General features: G+C 39.4%; 1 protein-coding gene across 21 annotated transcripts in view; it reads left to right on the plus strand.

Moving 5' to 3' along the window:
* SGMS1 (sphingomyelin synthase 1) overlaps positions 1-12,923 on the plus strand; it is a 254,474-nt gene extending 241,551 nt beyond the window's left edge. For all 21 annotated transcript variants that reach the window (XM_074339427.1, XM_019738682.2, XM_074339432.1 and 18 more), the window contains 3 exons: positions 7,157-7,310; positions 10,443-10,609; positions 11,315-12,923. In XM_074339427.1, the coding sequence (XP_074195528.1) occupies positions 7,157-7,310; positions 10,443-10,609; positions 11,315-11,494 (501 nt within the window). In that variant the 3' untranslated portion in view covers positions 11,495-12,923. The remainder of the gene's footprint in view (positions 1-7,156; positions 7,311-10,442; positions 10,610-11,314) is intronic.
* The last annotated feature ends 1,531 nt before the right edge of the window (positions 12,924-14,454 follow it).

The following is a 14,454-nucleotide window of genomic DNA, read 5'->3' on the forward strand; positions in this document are numbered from 1 at the left end:
AGAACCATCCAAATTTCACTTGTTGGCTGCTAGGCTTTGAGTTCTTACTTATGGAATGCACCCCGCCTCCACCCCACTCCCCCCAAAAAATATTGACCTCACTTGGTAATTATAATGCTGCCTTAGATTTGTATAGCCCTTTATAATTTTAGCTATCACTTTTACAAACATTATTTTGCATTTGGTTGCTGACAGTGGAAGGTGAGGAAGTGTTGCTCTTGCCATGTGACAGATGACAACTGAAGCGAGAGGGGGTAACATGGCTTGTCCAGAGCCACCTAGGTGGTTAACCCAAAACTGGGTTTGGGGCTGGTATTTCTGCTCATTGTTATTCCTGTGAAAGTAACGTGGGTACCTTGGAACATCCCTCCATCACAACACAGTCCATAAGCAGGGAAAGCTACAATCAAACTGAAAGCACCTTGTTTAAGAAGGCAGAAAATGGGCGATTTGTTTATGAAATAGTTCCATGAAAATAACTTTCATAGAGATGGGGAAGTTTGACTTAAATGGAGAAAACGCAAGAAAAATAGATCTTTAGTGAATAATAAATAAATATTGTTTTCACAATTCAACTGTGTTTAAATGACATGTAACATGGATTACATTTCATGAGAGCAACAACGTAAAGTGAACCTGGAAACATTGTCCAGCCCTTGGCATTGGGGGAGGTGTCTGCAGTAATAACAAGCTCTTTTCAGGGACCCAGGGCAAGGTTGTTGAAATGAGAGGTAAGACATTTGGATCTGATCCCAACTGAGTCACTGTGTGAAACAGAAAAATAGCCTGTTTATTTGCTCATCTGTAAAATGGTCATCATAACATCTGCTCTAACCACATGACAGGCTTGTTGGGGATACAATGAGGTAATTGATGGGAGAACTGTTAAAAAGTTGGAATTTCTATACAAACAAAAGGTAAATGGCCTATTATGTACAGCCACCCTAACACTTCCTTTGTTTTTCACTGCCCGATCAAGTAACAGTAAGAAGGTATGAGAAATTACAAGGGGTCATTTTGAGCCTCTCACTTCTCACTGCTACTATGATACTAAAGCATTCATCAACCTTATAAGCACATTCCCTTCTCCATGGGGGCTTCAAGGTCATGCTAAAGGACATTTTCTTAAATCATAGAAGTTCTTAAGTATCCATCATTGGTTGGGAGGGCTACATGCCAGTTGAAATTCAGGAAGTGAATATTTTTGCTGTTTTGGCCTTAGTCATTTGGAGAGTTGAAGTTGACGGGGAAACCACAGCGTGTAGCGTGTGTTTCTCAGTTGCAGGCTTCTGGGAGATAGATTGACAGGGGTCCCACTGATCCCTGATACTTGATTCCCATCGCAGGTGTGATCTGTGGTCTGGGTGTTTAAGAACAGCTGTCTTGGCGTGCCATGGACGATAGTGAATTTTCTGTTTTGGGTGAAGATTGTTCTTCACGAACAAGACAAAAAATTAGTTGCCCTGGTGGCAGTAGGTAGATTCATTGTACAATGGAAGGGAGGAAGGGAGAGATGAGGGAGGAAGGAAGTACTTTGAGAGACACCTGGCTGTTCATTGTTGTTGGAATAGGGCACGATAGCATGCCATTACCTCTGTAAGGTGCCCACTTAGGCTGCTCAAGGAAAAGTTACTTTGTTATGTATCCAGTTTCTGGTTGATGCGAGCTTGTGGGGGCTGGCAGTGCACAGGTAGCATATAGTTTTACAGGCAGTACATCCATGGAATTAGAGAACTTGGGTCCCATTCCCAGCTCCAACACTGAACAGCGAGGGGACCCGGGAAGCCTTGCTGATCCTTCAGTGCTTCTGTCGGATAGAGCATTGGTGAGGTGCAAGGATTCTGTTAAATAGCATTTCTACTCTTCAGCACTCAGCTACCGCCCTACATCAAAGTTATGCCAAAGGCATTGATTTATGCGGCATTATTTGATGAGTTTTGTTTCCAGCTTCTCCTCGCCTGCCATTTGGGGGTGAAACACAGAATGTCCCCACTCTTCAAATGCAGTTAAGAGAAAAGGCAGTGCACTAGGCTGTCTGCAAACTGAGTGATGGTACACAGACTATCATCAGCGCATTATGTTATTCAGCGTTGAAAAAGTACTTGGGGAAGCTTGTTTTTTTACATCCAAAGGCTCACGGGCTCAAGCTGTACTGGAATGGTCTGTCTCATTAAGAAAGTTCTCCTGCCACCTTCTGCTCTCAGTTTCTCTCTGTGCCTTGTTACTGCATAAGTGATTCAGTCAGTTTACTTAATTTCTTAGCCATTTATTAGAAGTTGAAGAAAATTACTTTGTTTTTACTGAAAACTGAATTTTCTGTGACAATAGGAGAGCATAATTCACATACGTACTAGTGCAGCTGTGAGACGTACTTGTCACAGCTTTGTAGTGTCCAGGGAGAAAGTGTTTATATGACTGCCCCCCCCCCCAAAAAAAAAAAAAACAAACCTCTCTCCTTTCAAGAATGGACATTGAAAAGTATACTGATATGGAGGTTACAGTTCCAGTTATAATGGAGTCAGCACTCCATCCTGTCTCCCGCTGAATGCAACCAAAAACCACTGGGCAGAACGTATGGAGCACTCTTTGAAGACTGAAAAATGGTAACAGGCAGATTGGGGAAGGAAGCGAAACTGAGAAGTATGAAAGGTCTAGCCATAAGTTTCCTGTTTTTTTTTCTTCTTTTTTCGCTTCCCATATTTCCTGCCTGCACTGCAAAGCTACCTAAATGCCAGAACTTACGCACTCCAACAGAATCCCTGTTTTTCTAGCTCACGGAGGAGGAATGGAAGTCCCCTTGGCACAAAGACTGGGAGAAGCCAATTTCCATGCAAACCCTGTTAACATGTAGCGTATACATTCTAGACTTTTTCTATGCATATTTTTAAAAACATAGTTATAATTATACCAAACATCTGTTGTGGTTTTTTCCCTCTTAATAGAAGACAATTATTTATGATACTAAGTTACTATGCAATCATTGTAAACTTATTTTTTAATAATTTAGTCAGCAGTTACAGCCTAATTGAGTGCATTTGTATCACTACAACGTGCATTTGAGTCACTTCAGATTCTGGTTCAGTACCAGAGAGTATTTACAGCAAACTCCTGGTCTTGCCAGTGCATCCCTGGCCCAGGCTTTGAATAGCAAGGAACAACTCCCATTTAGATTGTTTCCAGCTTGTTGCTTTTATAAATAATGTTGCAGTGGGATATTTATACATAAAGCTTTTCTTTATATTTGGGGTCATTTCTTTGAGGTAGACTCCTAGAAGCAATGTAACTGAGTCAGAGGTCATGCCTATTTCAATTGCTGGTGATTATTTTTGCAGAGGGTTCTGTCAATTGTAATAAACATATCAGTCCCCGAGTTGTAGATGACGAAATTGAGGCGCAGAGTGTTCTGGCTGCCTAGGGTCACAGCTGCTTGGTGGAAGAGCCATGATTTTAGCCCTGCCTGTTTGCTGCAGAGGCCGCTGCCACCTCCTCCTCCTGCACTGCTGGCTGGGGCACTCACCATGTCTTCTCCTCTCAGGTGAACCGGTGTGGGGACATCAGTGACATTGTGCCTACCCTCTCATTGTCTATCTTTCTTTAGCTCTGCTAGTTTGATATGGGGCGGGGGGAATGAGCTCCTGTTAATGTTAATTTTCATTTTTATTTGCTTGACACATTCTCTGTTTCCAGTTGGTCATATTCTTTGTCCTTTTGATTTTGTTTCCTAAAATGGCCTTATTTACTTGAATTATATGTGCTGTGAACACAATAAAGATGTTAACTTGTTTCTGCTCCGATCGTTTTGTAATTTGTCTTTTAATTTATTTGCTTTTTAAAACATAAGTATTATTATTATTTATTATTATTATTTATTTTTTTTATTTTATTTTTTTTTTAAATGTGGCTGTAACCATCCATCTTTTTTTTCCTGTTCTCCACTAAGCTTAAAGAGAGTTCCCCTTTGCAGGGGTTTGACAAACGTGGAAAGATCTTTTTAAAAGAAAGCTTAGGTGTTTTAAGGGCACTTGTAAAAAATGTAGCATTAATTTTCGGCTGGTTTTCCTCAATGCCATGTTTACCTCATAATTTCTCCCTCCACCCCTACACACACAGTTTCCCCACAGACATTTTCCTGCTAAAATGGGAGGGCAAATTATGGGGTGATGGTGCCTAAGCATATGATTTATAGTTTTCAAAACACAGAATTTTAGAACAGTTTGAAATGTAAAATGAAGAGCTACTTACGCTTTTTGCCATAATTTTCTTCTATGCATTAGCCATTGTTATGACAGAACTAGACCAAACTTTCTATTTGAAACTTAGAAAAGATTTAATTATGTTTATACATGTATGCAATTTAAAAATTGAAATGGTTCTGTAGGACTTGTTATGAAAAACAATAGTTCCCTAACCCTGATCCTACTCCAGCCCACTTTTCTATGCTTTGAACTCTTTTAACCGAATCTTGTGGTGTTTACCTTCATATCTTGAACTGTTTTTACTGTGTGTGTGTGTGTGTGTGCGCGCGCGTGCTACCCTCAGGTCTCTAAGTGACATGCAGTATTGTTTCTTTACCATTTCTAATATAATCTGTTTCTACTATTGACTTCTTGGTGTGGACGACCAAGATTTAGAGTCCTCATGCCTGCCGCCCGCTGCGACCACCATCCCATCATACGCATTAACTTTTCTTGTTCTGTCTTCCCAGTATAGTTTTCTGTCCTTGATTTAACTCAGTATTCAGTGCTTACATTATTACAGTTTTGTAAATGCCATTCCCAGCCAAGTCATGTCGTTTCCTATAATTACTTTTCTGCACAATGTTTTGTTTCCTATAGAATTAGTAATTGCCTTGCCTTTTGCGATATCAGTTTTCTGTATACTTATTCATCCCCATTTTATGCTTCTCCTTTTGATACATTCAGAGACATCAAGTGTTCTATCAGTCTCATCTTGAAGATGACTCTCGAGAGTTCTCACTTGCCCATTTGGGAGGCTCACTTTTTAGGTCAAGTGCACAGTTTTATTTGCTTTCCTCTTATTGGCCTGCTAGCAAATCCCATTTCTTCTTTTTTATTCTCTGTTTACACCTTTTCTTTGTAGAGCGTGTCCTTCGTAATTACCTGAAAATGAGTTCACAGGAGGTAAATATTTTGAAAACTTGTATATGTGAAAATGGGTTTAGTTTAGTTTATGCTTAGTTCATAATATGACTTGGTGTACAATTCTAAGTTGGAAATGATTTTCATTTTCCTTCAGACTTTGGAGGCGTTTTTCCAAAGTCTTCTGTTTTCCAGTGTTGCTTTTGAAAAATTCTGATTCATGAGCCTTCATATAAAGCTTGCTTTTAATCTGTGGAAGCTTTAGGGTTTCTTCTTTGCCCCCAGTTTCTGAAATTCCATGATGTGGAGTCTTGCTGTGTAGCTCTGTTTTCTTCTATTGAGCTGGGCATTCGGTGATCCCTTTGACTTTAGAAATTCATATCTTCTGTGTCATGTGTTCAACCTGCCCTCCTTAACTAGAAATCTTGATAACAATTTTAAAGGGAAATTATAATGAATTTATAATTTATATAAACATATGCTTTCCACAGGTGAAATACTAGTTAAATGTTGAAATGGGATCATGGTGGTTAGATTGGCCAACTGGAATGTAAAAGAGTGCTGACAACTATAAAATATAAATAGTCACACATTTCATTTGACAGACCAAATGAAAGTTGCAGTGATTGAGTTGTTCAAGCCATTTCTTACTCTAGTATTAGAGTAATTCTAGACCTGTATCAGAGACAGGAAGATTTATTCTTAAACTTTTTTCATTTTTTATTAAAAGGAAAAACATACAATTTTATCTACATAATTTCAGAAGATTGAAGGTACATCCTACTCAGCCCCTTTTTAAATTTGGTCCCCCAAAAATCACACACCAACAAAAATTTGTACATTTGGCTGCCCCAACCTTCATAAGCTACTTTAGCTAAGTTAATAAAACAGTTGTCCTCTAGGCCAAGCATGTGAAAGTATATCTCTAAAATGTCCCTGGAGATGTAAATTTTCTTTCCCCCCAGATGGCAGTTATAGGAGGAAATCTGTCACTATTTATCAGTGTAATCGAAAAAAAAAAAAAGGGTAAACATCAGTTGAAATGTGCCATAAAGAATGGTGACATCTAAGGAAAGTTCTTGCTTCTTCTCTAGGCCCATACTCTTTCCAAGGGTTGCCCAAAGTACCGTAAACGTTGAGTGGGCAAATTCATGGTGAAGGATTTGTGTCTTAATGTAAGTTTGTAAAGGAAAAACGCTCCTGTGTCTCCTTTACTCGCAATAACTACACTGAACACTGCTGTGACCAGATGTGTGCATGGGTTTTCCTGAACAACAAACAATTCTCCAACTCCCTTTTTCTCAATTCTGACACTCTGTACCTGGAGATCCCACAGGTTAAGAGCTCAGTCTCACCCTGACCACCCTGCCACTTTATGTTCCAATCACAACTCCAGATTGTCACCTGTTGCTTCTGACTAACTGGCTATAAATCAGAGGTTCCCATGATCCCTTTCTCTGGTTCAATTAATTTGCTACAGTAGCTCACAGAATTTACTTACTAGATTAGCAGTTTATTATAAAAGGATGTAACTCAGGAACAGCCAGATGGAAAAGATGCACGCAAAGTCGGGGAGGAGCATGGAGCTTCAACGCCCTTTCCAGGGCATCCCACTCTCCCTGTACGTCCACATGGTTACCAACCCAGAAGCTCTCTGAACCCCTATCCTTTTGGATTTTTGTGGAGCCCTTATTGCGTAGGCACAACTGATTAAGTGACTGGTCATTGGTGATGAACCGGGAGGGAGGTGAGGTGAAGTGGACTGAAAATTCCAACCTCGCCACCACCTGGTTGGTTCTCTTGGCAACCGTCCATGAGGGCTTTCCAAAGGTCAACACAATAAGGTGAACTCAGGTGTGGTTGAAAGGAGCTCGTTATGAATAACAAAAGCACCTTTATCTTTCTTATCACTCAGGAAATTCCAAAGGTTTTAGAAGCTCTGCCAGGAGCAGGGACAAAGAACAAATATCCACAAAGCTTAATTCTGAATATAAATAGTAATTAGGGCTCACTTTCATGCGGGCTAATAATGAATCTTGTTTCTCTTCTCCCACCAGCTTTTTGGAGACTGGGAAGCCCAACTGCGGAGAATAATGAAGCTCATTGCCGGCGGTGGCCTGTCCATCACTGGCTCTCACAACATGTGTGGGGACTATCTGTACAGCGGCCACACGGTCATGCTCACACTCACCTACTTATTTATCAAAGAATGTAAGTCCAAAACAGACTTCCATTTGCATTTCCTCACCTGCCTTTTCCAGGGTCTCTGGAAAGTCTGCTGAAGCAAGACTGGAGGCCTCGGGAGGGCAGCACCTCACCTCACCACCATGCCTGGGTACGCAAGCACCCAGGGAAATGTGTGTGGTAGGAAGTAACTGCTCTTCTTGACTGGAGTTTCTTGTTTCCTCAAGTGTCAGCCTATTATAGTCCGGGGGTGATTAACAGCTTCTGGAAGGAGCCAGAAGGAAGAAGTCTCAAGGATATGGAAATCTAGTATTGGGCCTGATTGGATGATGGCAGATTATGTGTTCACCTAGCAGACATTTTTTCAAGTAGCTGACATTGTGCTATAAGCTAAGGGGGCAGTGGTGAGTCAGTGATGTCTTTACCCTCATAGAAGCCAGGGGCTCAGGAACACTAAATGAGGCAGAAACTAAATGGGAAGTTTCCTTTAAATAAAATAGCACGTAAAATATTTTATGAAACATACAAGAAAAATAATATTACAGATAACTACACTGCTCATATTTAACATACATTAGCATTTACCATATCTGTTTCAGATAACACCTTTAGAAAAGCAAATAAAATGTTAACATATAATTAAAGCCTTTTATCCTTTCCATTTTCCTATGTCATTTCCATGCATGTTTTTGTACTTCTATATTATGTTTTTAACATTTACATTCATGGTATCATGCCACTTATGGTCTTTCGCCACTTTCAAATTATGTTTCTGAGATGAAACTCTGGTTCATTTTAATTGCTATTATTATTACAATGCTTTAGTGAACCACAAATTATTTATCTACTTGTAGAAAATTCAGTTGTCTTCAGTATTTTCCACTTAGAAACAGTCTCAATAAGCATGATACAGGTAGTTGCCATGAAGAGAGATAAGTGAACCAGGCTCCTGGCACCACAGAGGAGGGATACACATTGCATTCTGGAGGTGTCTTGGGAGTGTGTGGCACCTTGTGGAAGTTTAATACAGTTGAAATTTAGACTGGGGGTAATAATGAGAAATGGAAATGAACTAGTCAGTAGGAACCAGATCATGCAGTGTGCATTAAGCCACCAGAAGGAATCTGAACTTCCATCTGACACAGGTGGGGTGCCCACTGAAGGGTTGTACCAGTGGGGCAATATCACCTTACCCTTTTTAGAGGGAGAAACCGCTCCTGGAGCAGCTTGCAGGATGGATTGGAGAGGGGCAAGACTGAAGACCAGGAGGAAAGTTAGGAGACTGGCTGCTGCTGTAATCCAGGAAAGAGATGGGTGGTGGCCCAAACTTCCATGATGACACTGGAGATGGAGAGAAGTGAAGGGATCAGAGGGAGATAAAAAAAAGGTCAACAGATCACAGGACCGATTGTCGGGGTTCAGGAGACAGGTGGTAGACTGAAGGGTGAACGCCCAGTTGTGGTCTTAAAAACAACTAAGATATGGAACACGGGGGGAAGGAAAGATGTGCTTCAGGGCACTGAGAAAGAGAAGGGAGAACAGGTTTCTCCTGATACTTAGTAGGTGACCAAATAGAGTGAATTCTGACGCTGCCTATTCAGAATTGTCAGGGCACGATCTAGCCCTTGTACTAGGATGTAACTGGGTGTGGGAAATGGGGTCAGAATAGGCCTGATGTCAGCAGCCCTGGGGAAGGGATTTCTGCCCCCTGCTGGTTGGTACCTGAAATCCTGTAATGGAATTAAGCCTTATCCTTTTGGAAGACAAGGCAGTGTGCCATATTGGGTCACAAACTCTGATCTTTGAATCCTGGTGCTACCACTTGCTAGCTCTGTGACCTTGGGGAAAATATTTAACCTTTCTAAGTTCTAAGTCTTAGTTTCTGTATCTTGAGAATGAAATACTGATAGCTATTTCATGGGTGATGGGAGATGGTAAAAATGACAATAGGTGGCATATATGGACACTAATAATAGAGTTGCATGGAGAGCTTGTGGTAGCTGCTATTTGTTGCTGTTTTGTTAAGGTATCAAACACAAATTTTTCGGGAAATGAAATATGGAGCCTTATACATACACTAAGACCCCCTACCCTGACCGCTCCATTTAAAACTGCAAACTACCCTTCACCCTTCTGATCCTGCTTACCCTGTTCAACTGTTTTTTTTCCATAGCATTTAACACCTGCTAACATAGTATATAATTTCCTTATTTATTTTAATTATTTTTTATTGTCTCTCTTCCCTATTAGGAAGGGATCTCCCTACAAAGGCAGATTCTTTGCCTGTTTTGTACATTATCTCAGGACCTGCTCTAGCAGTTCCTGTTCTAGGCACAATATTGAGTAGATGCTAATCAATATTGGTTGAATGAATGACTCATTCTTAGACCCCTTGAGAATCCAGTAAAAGCCTGAAATTTCTCCCCTAAAGTGGGGAGGATAGACCTCATTGAAATATTTTTGCCAAGAATTTCAGACCTCCTGAAGTACATCTACTGAGAAAGGTCAGAAGGCTTGCACTAATGGAGATGTCACTTCCTTCAAGTGACATCCCAAGTGGAGGTACAGACAAGCATTTGTCTGCCACTGCCCTATCGTTGGGAGTGCACTTGGACTAGAATTCCCAGGCATTTGGATTCTCTCTTACCTGTATTTGAGAAATGGACACCTCAAAGACTTTCAGAGTAGTGTATGGTTGCAGAGCTTGGAAAGACAGTTATATCAATTACAATTGCTTCTCCATGTGTAAGGATCTATAGACCCCAAAGGTTGATTCTTGTTTAAAGCATTAACCCTGAATTATTATTTACAGGTAGATTAAATGTCAGCGGACCACTTGTTGTTTTTTTTTGTTTTGTTTTTTTTATGGTGCACGATACATTAACCTGACTTTATGTGTTCTTTTAAACTGTATTTATGATGATATGAATCAAGTCACAGCCAAATATGAATTTCTACTGCAAGTAAAATAACTTGATAAAAACTGTTTTCATTTTCATCTTGATTACAGATAAGCTAAAGCCCTTAGATGTGCTAGCCCAACAGATCTGTTTTCAGACGAAAAGATCCAACTGTCTTCACGATAGCAGTAGAGGCAGTGTTGGGTGCTCTTAGCGGTACTTGAACACTGCGACTATTGCCAATGTCTCCTCTTTTCAGATTCCCCTCGCCGACTCTGGTGGTACCACTGGATCTGCTGGCTTCTCAGCGTGGTTGGAATCTTCTGTATTCTCTTGGCGCATGACCACTACACTGTGGACGTGGTGGTAGCCTATTATATCACCACGAGACTCTTCTGGTGGTACCACACTATGGCCAATCAGCAAGTGAGTTTTCCTCCATTTGATTTGAGCTTCTGTTGTCCCTGGCTTGGTGTTCCTGGTATGGCAGGGAAGAAATGCGAAGAATCCACAGATATCTTCAGTTTTCTTTTTTCTGAGGAATAGTCAATTAAAATCCTGTTGTCTTTTGTGATGCCGATTCACTTCAGAATCAACAATGAACAAGCAATGTGTTAATGTAATGATAGGCGATTGCATCTTCCTAGAACAAATACCATTACTTTCATTGTCCCTGAAAATATTTTCTAAGATGTGCCCACCTATTGCTGATTAGCATGCCTACCCTCTTCTTCCTACCCTTGGCCCCCTCACCAGCTTAAAACTTAATGTTTAATTAAGTTTGTTCATTTTCCCGGCAGAAGAGTGAGTAACTAAAAAGTTAGTTGAGGTATTTATTTTAAACAGGAGATTGAGTAAGCCACAGGTTCTCCTTGTGCTCCTGGAATTGGAGTTATTATTTTTTTTCTACTAGGGTGTGGTCCAGTTTGCAGATGAGTACAGAGAGTAGAACGGTGGTATGAGTGTGAAACTGGGATATGTGGGTGGACCTGGGGCTGGTCTGGGGCTCTTGGTGAATTTTAATATGAAAAAATATTTAAATATTATGAGAAAAAATATGTATGTTTCTTTAGAGGCTGGAACAATTCATTGTTCTTCCTGACTTGGTTTCTCCTTTCTTTATTATTTTAGGTGCTAAAAGAAGCTTCCCAGACGAACCTCCTGGCCAGGGTGTGGTGGTACAGGCCATTTCAGTACTTCGAAAAGAACGTCCAAGGAATTGTACCTCGATCTTACCATTGGCCCTTCCCCTGGCCAGTAGTCCACCTTGGTAGGCAAGTTAAATACAGCCGGTTGGTGAATGGCACATAGCAGCTATACACAGTGGGGGAAAGAGGAACTGTCCGAAGTGCTGAGAACTCCGTGAGAGAAGATGCCATGACATAAACACCTCCCTAATTCTACTATCTTTCAACAGTTACCTTGACTTAACCTATTGAGTTACCTAGTCAGCACTGTGATCTTTTTTTCTCTCCAAAGGACCTGCGTTGGACAACAATAAAGAAAATTTAACCTATCATGCACTGTACACATTTCCTGTTCATAAGTTTGGAATTTACATAACTCGCAACCACCATGTTTCTTTGTATATGATGCAACAGCATAAATGTAAGCTTTTATATATCATAAGTTCTGGTCTTTCCAGTCACATCTGGAAATAAAGCGTATTATTTTCTTGGGAAAACATACTTTTCATATCTCTTGCCCCAAAGATTGGGCTGTAAGCCATTTTCTAGCAAATGTCTCTATGAAGGTTTCTAAGTACCTGAGTGGGGTTCAATACTGAAATCTTTCTACCTGTTGCACAGATACTCAAATGAAAATGACAGACACAGAAAGGTTTAGTAACTTTGGGTTTTGTAAAATCAGCAGAGACAGTGTGTCAAAAAGTGCAAAAAAAAAAAAAAGATTCTGTTATAAAGTGATTTTCTAAGTATTTCCTAACTTTATTTTTCAAAATGATGTTATGAAAACCAAATTTGAAGATTTTTACATGTCAAAGAGGAGAGAGTTAAAATTTAAAAATGCTTCTTGGGAGAGAAATTTGTCTATGTTTCTAGTGCCTTTCTTGTCTTGATTGTATGGTCAGTAGGCAACCTTAAATGTTTTTATTTAAAATAAAGTATTCCATGAAAATATAAATGTATGTATACACTACTAAATTTTGCATTTATAGCTAAATTAAATCAGAAGACTGCTTATGGTTTTTAAATTGCTCTGAATTAAAGAATGGAAGGGGTTAATTAGAAAGTCAGATCCTGTTCCCATATTGTGAGCAGGCGACAATGACATGTACTACTTAAATTATTTTATCATCTATTTGGTAGTTCAATTTTAACTATACAATGAAAACAGCCATGAATACTTTTTTTAAAGAGAGTTTTGAAAATGATCACTTAACTAAAACTTGAAAGCTATAAATTAGTTATCCATACTCTCATGACAATTTTGTTGGTGAACAACAAAAAAGAGATCTATTTCTTTACAATATATTTGTGCAGAAACTGCATGTAACTCTAAGTTTTACTCCTAACATAAGTATGTTTGGGGAAGTATTCTATTCTATACTTGCCAATGTGGAGAACAAAATAGTTTTTTAAGAATGAAGAAGTATATATATCCATTCTGTATTTTACGTGCAGCAGAATTATCTTCTGTAGGGTTTTTTTGTGTATTCACAAGGTGATATTTGTATTGTAAAACAATAATGGTGAAGGAAATAAAACGGCTTTTAAAATTTTGTTTGTTTTAAATCTTTGTAAAGTTATTATTCCAGAGAGTATACTGATACCTTAACAGCTTACCTAGATCACAAATTAATCAAAACGCACTTTTTAATAAAAACTGATACTTAAAATAAATGCCTGTTATTTCTAATATGTTCACATTTTTCACAAAAGTTCTAAATGAAGCCTTTAAAGTAAGGTAAGAAACTGAGTTTTGGGATTTCTTCACTGAGCTTTTTTTGAGCGAGAGCTTTTAATAATCTTCTTTCCTTTCCCTTGAGATTGCTTAAAATGTACCCTAAACTTCAGTAACCTCTACAGATTGAGTGTACTTTTAAATAGTGAATTGACTCTTGAATAGTACGGGGGTTTGGAGCACCAAATCCCCACACAATGGAAAATCTGAGTATAACTCCAGCGATAGTCAGCCCTTCGCATCCACAGATATGAAGGACTGAATACTGTATTTTTTTTAATCTGCATATAATACGTGTTGTTCAAGGTCAACTGTATATAAAAAGAATCACAAATAAGTTAAATTCAAACTGCAGACCACTGTGTTTATCAACAAGTCATTATTAATTCTCAATCAAGTTGCTGTCTTAACTTTTCCCCCCACCACTGGAAGTAATAAAGCTTTTCTAGTTCAGATGGAAAGAAAAAGTAAATCTGAAATGAGAAATGCAGTATTAGTGCTTTGATAATAAATTGTAATTCAAAATAACTCTTTAAAAAGAAAAAAGATATTCCTGATGTGGTAGAGAAAGGAAGATGTTAACAGTGGAGGCGTCTCCCTATTACAGAATGTATTCAGGGGGTCCAAACGGGTGAAACGAGGAAGATTTCCTTTGTGGAGCTTGGACTTACATCTATTTGCCTCCAGAGCAAATGTCTCCGATAGGTTTATATTGAACTATTACAGCCTTTTACTGAATTTGATTATTCACCAGGTGCTGGATATTGAAAGGAAAAGGAACTTGAGTAATGAAAATGAATTATTGGCACATGCTAACAATAGGATCTTTTTTCTGAGTCAAAATAATAAAAGAAAAAGCTTCATTATTATAAGTTTGCATACTACGTATGTGCCAAGAAGTCCACTTGCTGATGGCTCTGCATGCCTGACTCTACTGATTGATGAATTGGCATAGTTGGCATAGCCTGTGGCTCTCTACTCTTCATATCCCAGGAGGAACAAGGAGAATCTCATTGTCTTCTTGGAGAATTATAGTCCCCTTGATAACACCTGCCTGAATGAGGACATGTGCTTTTTTGTCCTTGACTTTGGTCAAAGCCCTAGATGTTAACATCTGTATTTTGCTCTTTACAGATTGGGCATTTTACATGTATTTCCTTGTTAACCCTCACACAACCACGGGGTTAGTTATCATCCCCCTTTTAGGGAAGGTGACTCTGATATGTTAAATAACTTTCCCAAAGGCATGCAGTGGGTAAGTATTGAAAATCTGATTGGAGGCCAACTTTCCACCCTGTCTTCTCCCCCTGCCCCCCCCCCCCCCCATTCTCTGAGTTTTCCTAAATTCT

Source organism: Rhinolophus sinicus, linkage group LG07 (assembly GCF_036562045.2).
Source record: "Rhinolophus sinicus isolate RSC01 linkage group LG07, ASM3656204v1, whole genome shotgun sequence".
NCBI classification, from domain to species: Eukaryota; Metazoa; Chordata; class Mammalia; order Chiroptera; family Rhinolophidae; genus Rhinolophus; species Rhinolophus sinicus.